Raw genomic sequence first — 19,970 nt, forward strand, 5'->3', positions numbered from 1 at the left:
GGCACATAACAACAACATTATCACAACAGTGTTACCAGAATCTGTAAGAGTTTATTAAACATTTATACTCATGAAACACAGATGGTGCATCTACTATGTGATAACAAATTTTTTGTGGGAATTAATAATTCACATCACTGTATCATGAAATGTTGTTGTTGTTTTGTGCTGTTGAGTCGGGCCTGACTCATAGCAACCCCTTCTTGGGTTTCTGAGGCAGTATCACTATGGAAGTAGATTGCCCAGCCTTCCTTCTGAGGAGTGGCTGGTGGGTTTGAACCATCAGCCTTCTGGTTAGCAGTCAAGTGCCTTAGGTACTACGCTACCTGAGCTCCTGTATCATGAAATATGAACAATAAAAATTATGTATTTGTTTGTCATGAAAATAACCTGTTTCCACCATTCTTCCTTCTAGCTCTGCCATCTATTTTATTTGATTATGGCAGCCCTTTCTCAGACATACTTGGAGACCCAGAATGTCTAGGCCTCTAGTTTATAGGATACAAAATGAGCATAGTAGAAAACAGAATGCAACAAGAACACTGATGCAGGCCCCTGATGAGGCATTACTCATGAAAACTCACTGCTGTTGAGTCAAATCCAACTCATAGCAACCCCTCCTTGGGTTTCTGAGGCATTTATCTCTATGGAAGTATATTGCCCAGTCTGCCTTCCAAGGAGTGGCTAGTGGGTTTGAACCTCCAACCTTCTAGTTAGCAGTCAAATGCCTTAGGTACTAATTAGGCAATAATAACGTTCATTGTTGAGGTTTTAGTCATTCCTGAAGTCAGACCCTTTCAGTATGAACTCACTGGGTAATAGGGGTTAGAGAATTTCCAGATCTTAGAGCACTTCCCTGTTTCGAGCTCTCTTTCACTTCTCCTATGGTCAGGAAGACTCTGCTCTGAAACACACTTAGACTTTCCATTGCGAAAATATAAAAAGATGACATGTTACACTGTATTCAGACAGAAGGAAAAGAAAAAAAACAAAAACAAAAATATCTGTTCACTTAAGAGAACACAGCAAAATAATACTTCATCAATCTACAGTGTTAAGGATACATAGAATGTTCTCATTCCTGTCCAACTATAGGGGTGGAAAGAGAAGGCAAGGAAATGAGGGTCTGTCTCTAAGTCCTTGCCACACTTAGAGATCACTGTGATGGTAATATGCTGTGCTATTACTACATATAATGTAAAACTCCTTCTCTGCCCAATAGGCAACTTGGCTCTGGAAATACCACATGAATTAAGAGGATCCTGCCCATTCTGTAGTTTTATTCAGAAAACATGGGCCAATGAGATAAAGGATTGCACTCCTGGCACTGTCTGAGTTTCCATTAGCCCCTCCTTTTGACTAGTTATTTGGCAGTGGCCACAGATGTTCCAAGAGAAAATGGCAACCTGGGCCCTTATGATCCTTGACTCTAGGAAGCAAATGTAGGAGGGAGTAAGAGTGGAAGAGAACCCCACTGCCTTCGAGGGGATTCTTACTTATAGTGACCCTTTAGAATAGAGTAGAACTATAGGGCTTCTGAGGCTGTAAGTCTTTATGGAAACAGATTGCTCCATCTTTCTCCTGCAAAGCAGCTGGTGGGTTTGAACCACCAAACTTCTGGTTAGCAGCCCAATGCTTTTACCACAGCACCACCGAAACACCCTGCTGATACTAAAAGGACATATAAAAGTTTCATATACATATTATCCTTTCCACTGTCTTACCATAAAATTCCAGAGTATGCAAATTCAAATTGACTACTGCTCTAATTCCTTACTTAAAATTGTTTACACTAAAGTGTCCTCTCTGGTATCTTTTCCCTTAATGTGTACTGATTTTTTTTTTGTCCTGGATAAATGTCAATGTGCATGCATGTGTGCACATGCATGTTTATTTAAACAGATGAGCAGGTGGAAAAAAGATAAAAAGACCACAGGAATTTTAGCTTCTCCTTTAATATGCCTGTAGATTCTTTTTGTTTCCTAAGGGAAAGGTCTCTTCGAGCACTGAAGGGTTCCCTACCCGACTCTTTTGTCAGTTTTTCTTCAAGGCTATAGAAATGGAAAGGAAGAGGAGATAATGAGGGGAGACCATTTGTTCCCAATAGTTCTGTATGTGAGACTTACATGATTACCCTAACCAGAACCATTCTTACTACAGAGTACACTATTTGTCTCTACCCTACCAGGACATATCAATATAATAAGCCTTGCTATGACCTTGGCTATATCCAAAAAATGAGGAAACAAAAGGCAAGAAGTATCTTGCTGTTCCTGATATGGCTCAGTCCTAGAGAAAATTAGACCATTCTCAGATGGACACATTCACTTCTCAAAGGGTTACATCAGCAGATTTGCATCTGACATAAGGAAACTTGATCTGTTTGATCTAGGCTCCCTGTCCCTCTTTGTCCCCTCCTTTCTCCCTTACTTCCTTATTCTCACTCAAGACAGCTTTGGATAAATCTAATCTCCAGGTTATTAAAATCTGAGACTTCCCAGGATTGACTTAACATTCCCAAGAATAGTGGGTGGTAGAATTGAAATCTAATGCTTCACATGATCAGCTCCATGTCATCTCCTAAACAAGCGAATTGTTTACAAAACAGCAATATGACGTGACAAAACTGGAATGACCTAGGAAACGTGTTAAACTAGGCTGTATCCCCCAAAATTTTGCTTCAGTAGATTTGATCAACAGCCAGATTTGCTATGTTTGGGAACTCCGGTTCTAGACTGTTGACTCAAATCAGAACTCATGCTGGACAGAGCCCTGAGCCTTCATTTGATGCAGTCACTTCCATGTTGCCCAGCCAACTTCGATGCTGTGTGCCTGATTTTCAAGGGTAAGACTTGTGCCACTGTGTCATATCTAAGTAGAAGGAAGCCAGGAGTCTCAATAACAATCTGTTATTTTCACAAATGGATCCGTTGAGACCCTTCTTTCTGTCTTTCCGAGACCCAAAAATAGCTGTATAAAGGAATCATCGACATAAGGCCACCAGATACATTAACGTGCACACTTATGTGCCTATATATGCACACACAATCACGTTTCTCATCTCTCAGAACTCTGGACAAAGTCAGCCAAGCCCTGGACCAGGGCTGCCATGAATGACCACTCAGGCTGTATACAGCATGGCACTGGGCACTATTCTCACAGACTGCAAAGTGAATAGCCCCCCTCTGCAGTTGTACAATGCAGTGATCCTTGGAAAAAGTAAGTTATTATATTGAGCACAAGAAGGAGCCCACCACTGAGGAAGCAAACACATTGTCTGGAGGTGAAAATTCAATAGAATTCAACAGGATTATCTTTTTGCTATGCAGCTGGGACACAAGCTCTGCTCTCAGCACATGCACACACACACACACACACATATTTATATATACCCTGCACCCTGGACTTCCCCTTTCTCTGATTTAGGCTGATTTTTAAGAGCTTCCCTTCCATACATCTGTACCAGAGATGGACTGAGAAAATGCCACAACAAATTTGAGGTGGAGAGTTAGCTCATGGTGGGTGATCTGCCCCAACTCAAGGCTCCTCCAGATCCTGGAACTGTTTAATGTCAATCTTGGCAATCTATCTTTATTTCCAAAGCCCTTTTCTTGAAGCCCAGTCCCATGCAATAAAGCACGTTCATTTCATGCAACACAGCTCAGCTGATGCTTTAGCTCAAAACACCCCAGTGTATTATGTATAACTCAGTTGGGGATAACTAGTATGAAGAAACATGCACAGCGCAGCAACAAGGAGTATTCACACTAAACAGAAAGAAGTAAAGGAGGTGCAAAGCTAGAGGAAAAATTAGCTCTCTCCATTTCAGTTCAAGAAAAGTCCCTTGCTACTGCAGTCCACTGGTTTGGGACAGCATTTGACCTCAGCTGTGAAGTGCTGTTATAGTCAAAGGAAGTCAAATTATTTCCCAGGCTTCTCTGGGATCAGGCACTGAAGTCTTCCCTCAGTGGCAGTCCTTTCCTCAACATCAGTTCTAGGCCTTTGCATTGTTGTTGTTGTTGTTATGTGCTGTTGAGTCGGGCCTTTGCATTAGTTTTACTAAATGATGGACCAGTCCTGTGAATTCCTCCAATCTCTTCCACTTTGCAAACTCCAGAACCATTTAACTAATAAGTGAAAACCAAGGGGAGAACTGACTGAGAGCTAAGCCTTCAGACATGCAAAGCATACAGCCCTGGGAAAACAGCAGCATCTGGGACAGGAGGCTCCCATCACTTCACATGAGAATGACATGGGTTTTCCAAATCAAACACATACAGAAAACCAGTGGTGGCCCAGGTTGGACATACTCTATGGAATGTAGTTTAGTGAGGACCTGGACCAGGGAGCCGCCTGTTCCTCTTGCTCACATACATTTATTTCACACCACCTCAGGCCACTCACATTGGCTTACCTGCTCATTGTTGCTCTCCCACCATTCCCCATACTCCCTTTGGGGGTGAAACACTCTATTTCCGACTTGTGCTGGGCCAGTCTCCTGTCTTTGTACCTAGTGAGCATGAACAAGGACAGGAGCAAACAGAAAGACGTGATTGTGTACTTGACTGCCAGGCTGGGGAAGAGCCGTGGCTGCAGAGTGGGGCCAGCCCATGCCAAAACCAGGGGTTCCTGGGATATCTGTTAGATGATAGTGATAGTAGCTTTTAATGCTAGGGATGATTTTAATACTACTTGGTTAAGTCACATTGCCTATTCATTTGTGAATTTATCACATTTAATAATAATGAAAGGAATATAATTCTTAGCATCTAGAAATAGATGAATATCAATAAATTCAATTTATTAAGTAAGTGCTTACCATATGCCAGACACTATACTAGAACTTTACCTAAATTTAATTCTGATAATAGCCTTGTAGCAGAAGGTCTGTTGTTATTATTTCTTTTTTTTTTTTTTTACAGAAGAGGAAACCTAAAATTGCAAAGATTAAATAAGTTGATGAAAGACACACAGTAAGTGGAAGAGCTGGGATTTGAAGTCAGGGGGCCTAAATTTAGAACCTTTCCTTTTAACCATTATATAGTATTGACTTCCATGACCACTTTTATAAAAACTTAGCTGTTATTAACAAATTTTCATTGAGTACTGCTATGCCTGAGATGATAAGAATATCAAAGAAAGAGTGCATGTTCTTTGATGTGGGAGGTTTCCATAACCATTAAGCTGAAGTTTGACAGTCAGTCTTGGACTATCTAAATCAGAAGGGTCCTGGTTTGCAAGAATTGACAATGCCTCACTCCTAGAGGGAACCAAAAGCTTCATCTAAAATAAAGTGTGAGATTCTCAACATTAGTCTGCTATTTGGTAAATCAAGATGAGCCCTTATATTTGCATGAGAGTTTTCAAAGCTAAAGTGCTTTCACAGATTTTTTTTTTTTTAATCAGTTTAAGCAGGTAGGGTAGATAAAGAAGGTGCAGTTATCTACATTTGTCAAATGAGGAAACCAAAACTTAACGGACTCAATCAAATCAGAAGTCAGTAGTCATTAACTGCCAATAGAGCTTTCAGGTAACAATTCATTTTCCTTCTGAAACTGGAACTGGAAATGATACTACTTCTTCCATGTTCAACATGCAAAGATACAATGAGTTACTAAGATATTTAGTAGATTTATTTAGATACATTATTTATAGTTTCTTCTCCTGCTGTCTTAAAACTAATATAAAACAAAATGCAACAAAATGAAAATAATGATGGGTTCTGAGGTGTGGGCCTTTCTCTTATTATTATTGTTTTTCTTCTAAGATGTTTATAATACTTAGTATTTGAGTGAAAGTGGCTCATTATATGAATTTAAATAAATATAATAAATTGATTTGTTCAGTAGATATGAACTGAGAACCTACTAAGTTCTAGTCAATAGGCTTTATATGAAGAGAGAGAGAGAGACAGAGAGAGACAGAGAGAAAGACAGAGAACCAATCCACAGTTCTGGCCTCATAGACTCTAGTTGGATAAGGAAGGAAAGATAGTCTGTACACAAGTAACTTTAGCTCTAGGTCATAAAGAAGAGAGAACAAAAACTCAAAGACATTATCAGAGAAGGCAAAACATCAGAACAAACCAGACTTTTACCAAGAAAACAACTCTTTGAAATGAATCCTTGTGAAGTACCAGTCATCAAATGATACTCTAAATTTTAACAGAAAATATTTTCTTATTACTTGTGATTTGGGTTGCATAATAGGAATACTGCTTCAAAGCTTCTGTTTGATCAATGGAATCATTAATGGTCATTCATTTCTTTACATAGGGGGTCTTAAAGTACTTTAAAATATCTTCTTTTAGACAAATTGCCAGTTAATCATTTAAATTTTTCATAGTTAAGTCAGGATACCTGCACTCTTCATGCTCGTAAGCTCTCTTTCTCTCTCTCTTTCACATACACGCACACACACACAAACACACTCTGCTAGGTGACCCCATTTATGAAATAACTCCTAAACTTCCCATTTTGTCTGAATTTAATTGTTCTTGGAAGGATTTTTCACAAACAAAACTTATTCTGATAAAGCAAGCCATCTTATTTTTTTTTGAGGGAACTAACCAATAGCTCTTATGTTCAAAACAAGGTGAAAATGCCATTTGTACAAATGGAGAAGCTCATCTTTGCTTTCAAATGGGATCCTTCTTGCCCAACTACAACTCTATAATTCCAGCTTAATTATGTTCATCAGATGTTTAAATATACCATATTTTCATCCACATTCACTTATTATTAGGTTTACTCATAATGTGCTATTCAAAGTAACAAATAATGTTTTAATAGTCTCCATTGCAGATGTACAATTCTTTCTCATTATTTTATTTCAGAAACATGAGCTGTCATTTAGGAATAGTTTAAGCTTTTCAGAATTTATAGCCTTTTTAAAAAGTAGTAGTTAAAACAATTTAATTTTTTATATAATACATTATATCTTTTACACACACACACATATGGTATGCATTCTAGTCACTGTTGAAATGCTTTAGAAATATTAACTCATTCTTAAATAAAATGCTTAGTTTACTGCAATACATTCAAAGCTATAATATGACAGAAATAATAGAAACAGAATACAGAGTGCACCAGGATCTTTTCTGTATGTTATTCCCAGTTCTTAAAATGATCCTAAAAAGTAGATGCTCTTATTCTCATTCTGACAAGGTAGATATTGATGATCACAGTGCCTATAAGCCCAAACTCATACCAATTGAGTGGGGACCCCAGATTAAATTCCAAACTGGTATTATTTTCATTAACATTCATTCTAAGGTACAATGTCAGTAGTCTTAGTAACAAAACTATGAATGTTTATTATTTATCTTTTTCTTTTCTTGGCCCTATTTTGCAATGAAGAGTAGAATTAACAATTACATCCAGTGGAGGACATGGTGATAGGACTTTGCATTTTTCCTCCACATTTGGGCCCATGTAGATATACTACAAGGGGATCTGGTGGCAGAGTAGTTAAAGTGCTTGGCTTCTGATCTAAAAGCCAGTGGTGCGAACCCACTAGTTGCTTTATAGGAGAAAGATGTAGCAGTCTGCTTCCGTGAAGATTACAGCCTTGAAAACCTTATGGGGCAGTTCTACTCTGTCCTAAAGGGTCACTATGAGTTGGAACTGACTCGTTGGCAAAAAGTTTAGATGTACTGTATATGTTTAGCTTGTATCATTCAGAACTACTTATTGACTACTCCATGTGCTAGTCATTGTAAGGAGCACATGGGCAATTCAAACACAAATCTATGCCATTGATAAATTTACAGTCTTGAGTGGGAGGATAAATTGTAAATAGATAATTTTGAAACAATGTGAGAAGTTTTATGATAGAAATAAATACAGGATGGGCTGTCAAACTTCAAACAGTATGATGCCTAAGATTAAAGAATGAGTTAGGGGTAAACTGTGCAGAGATGGGTAGGCAAGCAGAAGAATGAAATCAATAGCAAACACATGAACAGACTTCACAGCATGGTATGTATATGGAAACACTGCTCAGTATTTTTATTGAAATAAGTATAAAATAATGGAAGGTAAGATGGGTAATGAAGATAGCAAGGTATGTAAAAGCTAGAACATGTGTGATATTATCTTCTAGGTTATGAGATGCCACCGTGAGATTTTTTAAGACAGGAAAAAAAAAAAAAAAAACACAGTCACAGTTGAAATTTAGACAGAAATTTAGAAAGATAACTGTAGGCTTGAGGGAACAAAACTAGAGATAGAAAGATGCATATTACTACTGCAATAGTCCATGTCAGAGATAATGAGATAATAACAGGGTGGTGATGCTATTGATGAAAGTAGAGTACAGTTTAAAAGTATTTAGGAGGTAAAATGAGTAGGACTTACTGACTAATAAGTGTGTGTGAGAGAAAAGTCTTGAATGCTACCCTAGGCCTGTCTTAGGTGGTGCAATTTACTAAGTTAGAAAAATATGAAGAATGAATATATTTGGGGGAGGGAATAAAAAGCTTCATTTTGTAATATTGGGTTTGAGATACTGCTAGAACATCCAAATGGACATATTCAAGAAAATATGCATATGAAAATCTGGAGGTTAGTGAACTTCGGTGCCATCAGCACACTGATGGTTGATATTGCCATGAGCATGGAGGGATACTGTGTTCACAGACAGCAGATAAACTCTTAGTCAATGGAGAGGAGGGGATTACAGATTTGCTTACTGCACTTGTTCAAGGCTTCTATAACATTGTTAATGAAAGCATTCCCTCAAAATATTTACTGAGTGTCTACCATGTGCCAGACAATGAATTCAGGTTCTTCAATCTGATAGTTCTCTTATGGTGTCTGGACTCCTAGATTTCTTTTCAAAATGGCTTTGACAATTTGGTTTCTAGACCACACCTTTGGCATGGAAAACACTCAGAGTAGTTTTAATATATTTCAGAATAGCTTGTTCCAAAGTAAGCTTTAATTGCCTTTTGAGAAGATTTATTTGTGTTTTTACAAACTTCTTGCTCCTCTTTTGTCGAGAAAGATCCAAGCCTATTTTACTGAGTTCTATAAGGGCTTACCTTCGTCTGGTAAATATAAAAGATGTGGGTCAAGAATCCCTAAGGATTTGGATTTTGTTGTTGTTGTTATTTGCCGTCGAGTCGCCCCCAACTCATAGCGACCCCTCCTTAGGTTTCCGAGGCAGTATCACTACGGAAGTAGGATTGCCCAACCTTCCTTCTGAGGAATGGCTGGTGGGTTTGAACCGCCAGCCTTCTGGTTAGCAGTCAAGTGCCTTAGGCACTATGCTACCAGAGCTCCTTAGGATTTGGATAGTAGGTGTAATTTTTCTATAATAATTTGGATCAAAAACTTCATTATTCATTCATTTTCCTTTTCTTTACTAATATTTACTGAACATTGGATTACTGAAATTTACATTTTGCCTCTGTGGTCCAGAATGGGTAAATGGATACAGAGTGAGGTGAGAGACTAGAATAAAATGAAGAAATGCAGAGAATTAAATTGTATGTTAGGTACAACAGCAGATATTTGGGCAATAATACTTGAAGCTGGATAGAAAGGGCAGAGTTTACTATTGGGTGATGTGAAGAAGGTCCAGGTAACAACAAGTATGCGTATGTAGCCAGTAGGATGGTCAAACTGGTGGCTCTAATTGCATTAGAATTCAATCATTAGAACTGAAAAGTAATCAATGAGTCTAGGGTGATAGTTTGTTCTTTCTGTGGGACCTAAAGTAACCTGGAAGGATAGCAGAGTCTGGGATGGACAGAAATTCTTCATCCAGAAGTCACTTGGCAGTAAATAGTAGTTACAAATTAAGTTGAAAGATGGAGGGATAACTAGAAATCCAAGCTTCAAAGTAGATGAAGTTTAATATTTCTATGTATGGGAATATAAAGATGTCTAAAAACAGTATTGTATTGCTAAACTCTGTTCTATGGAATATTTATTGTTTTTATTGTAATAAGTATAAAATAAGGAAAGGTATATGGACAATTAAGTAACTTTACATGAGTACAGGGGAAAAGATGTACTTAGAACGAAACAAGTTTTTAGTTTAAAAACAGTAGTATGTGGAGTGTTCAGTGAAGAGATTGAAGATGAAGAGGGATTTATGATTTAAAAACTCAAAGATTGTAGACAGGGCATTTGAATGGTTTGGAAGGCAAAAAGGTTCAGGGAATGAAGCCAGGAACAATAGGTGTAAGTGGTTTTATCCAACATGACGGTATTTCTGAGATGCTAGGAAGATTGCAATTAAGGACTTGTCTTACATTCCCAACAACACCAAGGAACCAAAGGTGTTCCATCTTTCATGGGTGAGCAGGGTCATCATGCAAATGCTCTTGTGAGTTGATATCCTATGGCCGTGTTCAAAGGGGTGTTTTCTGAGTGATATCACAGACTCTCTGAGGACATATTTGGTTAGAGATGAGTGGGGAAAGGGAACCTAGAGATTCTAGAGATCTCTGTAGTAAAGAAGAAAAAAGGTACAGAAAAGGTAAAAGCTGAAGGTACTGAGCCCATTTCCTTGACCCCAAACTTTTGTCCTTGGCTTGTTCTGCTCGAGATTTTATTTCTTCTAGTAGTTACAATTCTATTGGGAAATGGTTTTCTTCAACCACCTTCTCTCCCACACTGATTCCTACTATGCTTGACACTCCACTCTACTGTGCAAGCATTGAAAGAGCATTGAGCTAATTCTTCTGAACTCTTACAACATTCAGCTCATTGTCTACTCCAAATATAGGTATGCAGCTTAGTGAAAAACACAGGGAGGTATTTTTTCGTGTGTGTAAAAACCACTGTACATATTATCTAGTTTATTCTATCATGCTTTAAAATATTCAGAGAAAGATACAATTTTCTCTCTGTAAGGAATCTGTGAAAGAGAGGTGGAATAAATTTTGATATTTTCCTATATTTTTATATATAAGTTTTTAATTCAATATAAATTGGACACTAATGGGAGCAGGAGGGTAAGATTTGGAAGTAAGTTGGTAGGAATATATTCTTCAAGGAAATCTCTAATTTAAACTATTGCCATTTACAAAGCAAACTTAAAACCTCTTTTTCTCCAAGTACTTTCCATTCTTCATGGGAACAGAAGTATGCCATGAACAGATAAAATTATACAGAAGGAAAAGAATTATTCCTGGCCAATAAATTGTAGAAAAAGAAAAGTTGTTCAATAGGAATTCTTGATAGTTATAGGAAAATGACATAGAACATTCTATAAGGGTTTTTCATTTTATACCAAATTGTATTCTAGAAGTCAAATTTCAATGCTAAGCTTGAGCATAAACCTGGAAGACTAGGGGGAAAAATCAGAGTGAATAAACTGAACATCATGCCTGCAACATGTAAATGCTCAACAAATATTCTGCAAATGAATGTATATAAAATAAATTAAGGGGTGAAAAAGTAACTTTATAGGCTATCAAAAATCTAAAAGGCTTTATTGTTACAGTTTTGTTTTCTAAAAAAATAAATGTAAACTGAATCAACTTTCTAGACTTTGGTCAAGAGAATAGAGAAAAGGAGAAAAGATAAATGATGTTTGAGGAAAAGTATAACCAATGTAGGAAGTTTTGGTATAAAATAATAAGTTTTCACCCACATTGTAATCAGTCACCAGATTCTTAAGGCTCCATCTTCAATGCGTATCCAGAATCTGACCATTTCTCACCACCTCCACTATCTACCATTTGCCCAAACCACCATCATCTCTTTCCTTGAAAACGCTTTCTAACTGGTCCCTTTCCCACTCACATAAACACCATCCAACTTCCACATAGCAACCAGAGTACTCCTGTCCAACTTTTCATGTCACCTCTTTGCCCAAAACTCCATTTTCCATCTTTTTGAGTAAAACCCAAGTTTCTTATAATGGGTTGTAAGGCCTTATGTAACCTCCACCCTCCCATTACCTCTCTGATCCCACAATTTATTATTCCTCCCCTCTGTTTCAGCCACACCGAGCTTCTTGTTGCTGGAAGATGCCAGGCAGCCTCTTGCTGTATAGTGCCTTTGCTTTGGCTCTTTCCTCTGCCTGCAATGCTTTCCCCCACAAATATCCTCTTTCAAGTTTGTGCCCACATGTCACTTTATCAGGAAGTCTGTCATGACTACTGTAATTAAAATTATAACTGTCGCCCTACTCTTCCTGTTACATTTTCCTCCTTTTATTGTTAGCACTAGCCACCATGAATTATATTTTACTTTATTGTTTGTTTTCCCCCTATCTCTAGTGGAACATAAGCTCTATGATGACATAGAATTTGTTTTCTTTACTGCAAGACCTGGAAAAACAAGGCAGTTCTGTCGAGCTCTGGCTCTCACAGTTTTCACTGTATGTATGTGTACACACACACACACACACATATATATACATATACACACACCAAAAAACACTAAAACCATAGTGACCCCTATTAGATTTCTGAGGTGGCAAATCTTTACAGAAGTAGACTGCCCAGTCTTGACTCTGCAGAGTGGCTGGTGAGTTTGAACCACCAACCTTCTGGTTAGCAGTCAGATGCCTTAGACACTGTGCTACCAGGATTCCTTATACACACACACACACAAACACACACACACACACATATATATTCATTCCTAAAGAAATAAGTTACTAACAAATACTTCAGTTCATTAGTTTTATCTAGTTGTTTGCATCCCTTTAAATTTTGTTCTTATTTATATCTACCAGTATGTATTAAAAACATTTGAGTCTTCATAAGAGTTATATTTGTATAGGGGAAAAAAGAGTAACTAGACTGGGTATAACAAATTATTGTTTTGTCAGTAATGCACAATTATAGAAAGCCTAAACAATTGGCTGTCATAACGGTGGTACAAATACCACTGTTCACTTACCAGAGGCTATGCTAATTATAGGTATAACCAGTTCCTATGGGTTTAGTGCTACAGCCTCAAACTGTTTCAGTAACGGGGAATATCACAAGGCAGAATATTGAAGCCATATCAGTTCTTTAATAAAACTTTGGTCACATATTTGTAGAACTGGCATTGGCATGCATGTATTTGCCAAAGGCTTCTCTCAATTATCATTCATATCACTAGACTAAGAAGATGCCCAGGAAAAGAAAACCAAGCTCATTATGCACACATATTTGTCCCTTACTTAGTCACAGTTACAGATCCACATAAAACTGGTTATCATTCTACTTCATGATAATTTTGAAATTCTTCAGGCACCATCCTATTTAAATTTTGGAGCCAGTTTTTACCTCTTAACTCTTCTTCCCCTCTGCCTCTAGGCTTTGGGTATAATGCTATTGGCTTTAGTTTCCAATCTTGACTTTGCTCTAGTGATTGGTCTGTGCTTATTCTTTGTACCAAGTAGTAATTCAACCCTATTAATCCTATTAATTCCCCTGTTAAGTTCCTATAACACCAGCCTAGACCCTCCACTAGCTGTTAGACCCCAGGCAAAGTTTGGATTAAACACCAACCTACTCATAGGTGGTATTTTGTGCAATCATTAAGAAACACAGTTTCAAATTTAAAAACTTCCTTTGGGAAGTGTATGAGTTAGAATGCAGCATGCTGCCATTTTGTCTTCCAGATTGTTGCCACATTTATTAGGATCAGCCTAATTGTACACACTGGTGATGATCAAGTAAGGAGAGAAACTATGGTTTGATATTAATGTATATTGGAGTAGGATCTACAGTATTATAGAAACCCTTTTCTTATACTATTAATCCCCTCAACAAATTCTTTATTGTAATTACTATTATCCTCATCTTTCATATAAACAATCTGTGGCTTAGTTTCAGCAATGTGGTTAAGGCCCATAGCTAGAAAGTCACAGAAGCGGGACTAGAAATCACTAGGTATATTATCTCCGAACAGCATGTTTTTTTGGGGGGGAGGGGGCAGGGCATGAGAGCTTATTCCTTGAATGTCTTTAACAGACAAGAATTATATCAATATTTCAAAAACACTCATAAAATTATATTGCAAGTAATCTCTTTATATACCATCCCGATGAGAATTTTTTACATCGAAACGATATTATTCCTAGATTCCCCGTATGTGGCAATAAGTATGTTTCCTTACAACATTTCATGGGGACACAGGCTACCGCACTCTTTTTTTCTATACTTTGCCTTTCAACTCTTGCTGTTAAGTGCATTCTTTGAAGGTCACACTAGTTTCCTTTTTAAGAAAAAAGTATTTTATTATGTTTTTGGTGGAAGTTTGCACAGGAATTCGGTTTCCCTGTGACAATTTCCACACAAGTTGATCAGTGGCATTAGTCACATTTTTCATATTGTACCAGCACCTTCCTAAATTGTGTTCTGGTTTTGCCATTTCCAGGACTCTGGCTTCCCTGCCCCTTATCTTCTCATCTATGCTTTGGAATAAACGTTGACCTTTGGGACTCATACAGATGTATATTTAGTAGAGTACTGATCTAATCAGTAATATCTTTCATTTCGTCTGTCATGCTGGTTTTCTTTTAAAAGGGGATCTCAGAGTATAGTTTTGATTCAAGGTTTGAAGAGCATCTCAGGACAGCAGTAGTAGAGAGTCCTCTGGTTTTAGTGGGAGCTCTGGTGGCATAGTGCCTAAGGCATTTGAATGTTAACAAAGGCTGGCAGTTCAAACCTGCTCCTTGGAAGGAAGATTGGGCAATCTACTTCCGTAGAGATACTGCCTCAGAAACCCAAGGAGGGGTAGCTATGAGTGGAGACTGACTTAACTGCAGTGAGTCTAGGTCCCCCCGCCCCAGGTTTTAGTGGTTGAGTTAATGTGGCCATTTTTAGGAATTTGCATTTTATTCTGCATTTTTCTCTCTTTCTAACCAGGACCATCTATTATAGCCCTGGTCCGATTGGTTAGTGGTGGTAGCTGGGCATTATCTAGATGTTCTGGTCTCAGGGTAGTTAAGGTCATGGTTCTTATACACTATCAGCCTTGTAGATGTGTTTCTTCTTGGTGGTTGTGTTATCTTCTGTCTTTTGCTCCTGACAAGTAGAGACCAATTATTATGTCTTAATGGTTGCTTGCAAGCTTTTAATAACCCAGATGCTACTCTATTAGGATGCAGAACTGGAGTTTTGTGAACTGTATTATGCCAAGTCATTGGATGGTCCCATGAGACTAAGGTCCTAAGCCTTCAAACCTAGAAAACCAATTACACAAATTATGATTTGATTATGTCTGAGAAGTATCCGTAACTGTGCGTTTTATGAATATATGTGCCTGCACATGTGTGTACTTACATGTACAATTAGATACTTCCATTTATGCACACTTGTATATATATCATTAATTACCAATTTACCTATATGCCTAGACACACATGACCAAATGAAACCCACACCCACTGCCATCAAGTTGATTCCAACTCATAGTGACTCTCATTGGGTTTCCAAGGCTGTAAACCTTTACGGAAGAAGATTGCTTTATCCTTCTCCCACAGAGCAGCTGGGAGGTGTTGAACTGCTGACCTTCTGATTAGTAGCTAAACACCTTGCCCATTATACGACTAGAGCTCCTTATGTATGTGACCATGCATTTATTTTTTCATCATTGTTGGTATTGCTGGCAAATTATATATGTCAATTTCTTTAGTACAAGCATCCTTTCTTTTGAGCACTTCTTAGTAACATCATTTACTTTGGTCAAGCTGTGTTCACTACACCCATATGCAGTGCCACTCTTCCTATCACCAAAAATAACAAGTACTGGCATACCTCATTTTATTTACTTCACTTTAATTCACTTCACAAAAACTATGGGATGGATATCTATCTGTCTGTCTATTTATATATACACACAAATTGAAGGTTTATAATTTGCTGTGTCGAGCAAGTGTTTTGGCACCATTTTTCCAATAGCATGTGCTCACATTTCATGTCTCTGTGTCATGCTTTGGTAATTCGCCCAACATTTCAAACATCTTCATAATGATATTATACTTAGTAGAGTACAACATTGTGTAGACATAACTTTTAGACTCACTGGGAAACTAAAAAAATCATGTGACTTCCTTTATTGTGATATTTGCTTTATTGTGATAGTCTGGAACCGAACTCACAATTCCTCTGAGGCATGCCTGTAGACAGCTTACGCGTGCATTTTGTACCACTTCAGACTTATTTGCCCTATGAATCTTTCTCTAATCTATTCCCTAACTGAGGAGAACTAATTCTTCTGTGTTGGGCTAGTACCTTGTACATCTAGTATCACAGCCCTGCCATGCTTATACATATTTCATTTGTACTCGGTTGAGATTCTTGATAGAAGAGGGGAAGGAAAGAAAACTAAGAGTTAGTTGAATTATTGGTTTGTCAGACATAATAATAGATTTTTTTTTCATATTCTGTACTTTTATTTAATTGTTACAGTAGCCTAATGACATAATTATTATTTCCTTCATTTGCAGATCAAAAACTAAAAAGACTGTTTCCCCCCATTGAATGGACTTTGACCTCTTGTTGAAAATCAATTATCCATAAATTACTGGGTTAATTCTGATTTCTTAATTCCATGCCACTGGTCTTTATGTCTATGGTTGAAACAGTACTAGGCTGTTTTGATAACAGTGGCTGTATAATATGTTTTGATATCAGGGAGTGTGAGGCCTCCTGCTTTGTTAAGTTTATATTGCTTTGTTATGTTTATATTGCTTTGAGTATTTAAGGTTTCTTTCCTTTCCATATGCAATTGGTTATTAGTTTTGCCATTTCAGAAAGAATGTTACTGGGATTTGTATCAGGATGACATTGTAAGTGTAGATCGCTTTAGGCAGTGTTGATATTTTCACTATATTAAGTCTATAGTGAGATGTCTTTGCATTTTTGTAGGTCTCTTGGAGTCTCTTTTAATAGTGCTTTATAATTTTCATTATATCAGTCTTTTTGCACCTTGTTAGATTAACTCCTAGATATTTTATCATTGGGGGCTATTGTAAATACTATTGCTTTATTGACTTGCTTTTCAGAGTACTTCTTTTTAGTGTAAAGGAATCCAAGTTTTGTGTGTTGATTTTGTACACTGCCAGATTGCCAGATCCTTCTATTAGTTCCAGAAGTTTTTTTTTTTTTTTTTTTTTAAATAGAATCTTTAGGGTCTTCTATTTATAGGGTCAAGAGCTCTGGTAGCGTAGTGCCTAAGGCACTTGACTGCTAACCAGAAGTCTGGAAGTTCAAACCTATCAGCCACTCCTTGGAAGGAAGATGGGACAATCTGCTTCTGTAGTGATACTGCCTCAGAAACTCAAAGAGGGGTCACTATGAGTCGGGTCCGACTTGATGGCACATAACAACAACAACGACATTTATAGGATCATGTCATCTGCAAAAAGAGATAGTTGCACTTTTTCCTTTCCAATTTAGATACTTTTATTTCTCTTTCTTGCCTTATTGCTCTGGCTAGGATTTCCATACAATATTGAATAAGAGTGGGGATAATGGTCATCCTTGTCTGATTCCTACTCTCAAAGTAAAGGGTATCAGTCTTTCTCCATTGTGCTCAATGTTGGCTGTTGGTTTTGCATCTATGCCTTTATGTTGAGGAAGTTTTCTTCTAGTCCTAATTCATTGAAAGTTTTTATTAGGACAGGGTGGTGAATTTTATCAAATGCCTTCTCTGCATCAATTGATATGTTCATATGGTTCTTTTCCTTTGTTTTATTTATGTGGTAGATTATATTGATTGATTTTAACACCTCATTTCATTATATACAGAAGAAACCTTATTTAAATACTCTGATAACACATTTGAGAGTCTAAAAAGGTCACATATGAAGGTAACAGTATGTACTCAGTATAGCTAGGCTTTGAGCACTGTATAAACTTGGCTCATAAAAGGACAAATTTGACTAAATAATGAAACAGCCAAGTGGAATAAATCACCCTCCAGGCCCTCTGCTAATATATAAACAGACTGCCTTTCCTCTAATTTGAGTTCACCTAGAGAGAAATATGCCAAGAATCTGAAGACCATAAAAAAGGCACCCCTGAGGAAGAAGAGCTGCCAATTAGTATCGATGTGTGAGATACCATGTGATATCAGAGGAGACACAGCACTGACATGGTAGAGTATTTCCATCCCTCTGAAGTATTACAAGAGAGCTGTTCAAGGAAAGCTCAATTGGACTATCTAAATCCAGGTGATCAGAGGCCAATTCTAGCTGAAAGCAGAAAGAATGCCCTTGTGGGTCTTCAGTTTAAAGGAAAAGAGTAAGGCCAAATCTAAAGAATACAGTATTATAGTATTGCAAAATAAAGGAGTTCTAGTGGTTCAGTGCCTAAGGCATTTGACTGCTAACCAGAAGGTTGGCAGGTTAAACCCACCAATTGCTCCAAGGAAGGAAGATGGAGCAATCTACTTCCTTATAGATTTACCTCCTCAGAAACCCAGTGGGGGGTCACTATGACTCAGAATGGACTCAGTGGCAGTGAGTTTGGTTTGGTTTATTGCACAGTAATTCCCTACTTCACTTTTGTCCCTCAGCTACACAAATAAATGCATTGGAATTGTTTACTAAATGTTCCCACACAGAGGAAAACAGCTTTTGCCCAGACTTGAAATGTCAAGTTGATTCATTCAATGATTTTAGATTAAAAACTCAAATTGAGCATGATTAATAGCCCCAGAAATAATGTCAGAAATGAGCATATACTGCAAAAGTATTTGAAAAGTTGCCAGGGAATATATTACACTATGTTCTATAAAATAAAAGAAAGGTAAAATTTGGCAGGTGGGGAAACAATACAAATAAGCAATTAAAATTTAAAGAAGAAACTAGAATGACCCAGTAATTCTATTCATGGGAGTTTATTCTAAGGAAATAATTCGACAAAAGCTCAAAGGTTTCTGTACAAAATTTTTTCCCTCTAGCATTGTAGAAAATAGCAAAAACTAAGCAAAACAAGAACAAACAAATCACTGGGGAACAGTTTAATAAATTACAGCATAGCAGCATTATGGAAATGTGTTAAATTTTGTATTGAGTAAAGCCTTTCATTTGGCTTCCAGAGAATTCCCAAAGGATGTATTTTAATCCTACTTATGATGAGAACTCATTTTCATATATGAATCATCTTTGTCATTGCCTTTTTGTTTTGTATTTCCCTTCAACATTGCTATTTGTTTCATAATCAATAAAACCCAGGAAGATATAGATTTTAAAACCAATTCTAAAGTGTTTTACAAGCTGATATAACATTCGCAGTAAGGAAATTTTTTCAAGGAGGAACAAAATATTGACTAGAGGGAGGGTCTCTATAGGAGAACAGGATCTGCCTAAAGAAGCATTTCAGTAAAACATTAACTGAATGTTGCTGGCTTTTGTCGTAGGTACTGAGGAACTTTTAGACCAAATAGTTGATTTATTCTTCCAAAAGTTGAGTAGTTTTCCATCTGGGATTTTTCCTTGTGCTGTTTTGCAGAAACAATTGGGAAAGCTTTGGAATAAGACCAAGCTGGGTAATAATGGCAGTAAGAGCATCATTTACTGAGCACTTAGTATATGCCAGACACTATTCCAAGTACCTGAATTCACTGATTTAATGATAACAACAACTCTGAATTAAGTACTATCATTATCCCTAATTCATAAATGAGGAAAAACTAGACAGAAGGAGATTAAGTAACTTGTCCAAGGTTATTGGAATGGTTAACTACAGAGTATATTACTTCTTGATAAAATGCTGGGTACAAAACTGGCTGTGCCATTTGTTAGGCCTGGTTCTGTTCTTAAGTGGTGTAAGGACGTAGGCAGCTGACCTATATCTCATTTTTTCACCATGATCTCTTTAGCTCAAGTCCACATCTGCTCCTTCTTGAGCCCTTTCTGAACTACTGGACAGGAAGCTTGATCCCTCTTTGGTACTGAACTTGATTTAGATTTGCACTGATGACTTGATTGTCTCAGTCTGGGGTCTATAGAGTCCAGACTTTTTCTATAGTAGTATATTTACCCTGAAACTAATAAAG

General features: G+C 37.3%; 1 protein-coding gene across 1 annotated transcript in view; it reads right to left on the reverse strand.

Moving 5' to 3' along the window:
- GRM5 (glutamate metabotropic receptor 5) overlaps positions 1–19,970 on the reverse strand; it is a 676,146-nt gene that overhangs the window by 18,790 nt on the left and 637,386 nt on the right. Inside the window, exon 8 of the mRNA XM_007956483.2 lies at positions 4,415–4,510. Coding sequence (XP_007954674.2) covers positions 4,415–4,510 — 96 coding nt within the window. The remainder of the gene's footprint in view (positions 1–4,414; positions 4,511–19,970) is intronic.

This window comes from Orycteropus afer, unplaced genomic scaffold (assembly GCF_000298275.1).
Source record: "Orycteropus afer afer isolate SDZICR_OR568_19922 unplaced genomic scaffold, OryAfe1.0 scaffold00626, whole genome shotgun sequence".
NCBI lineage: Eukaryota > Metazoa > Chordata > Mammalia > Tubulidentata > Orycteropodidae > Orycteropus > Orycteropus afer.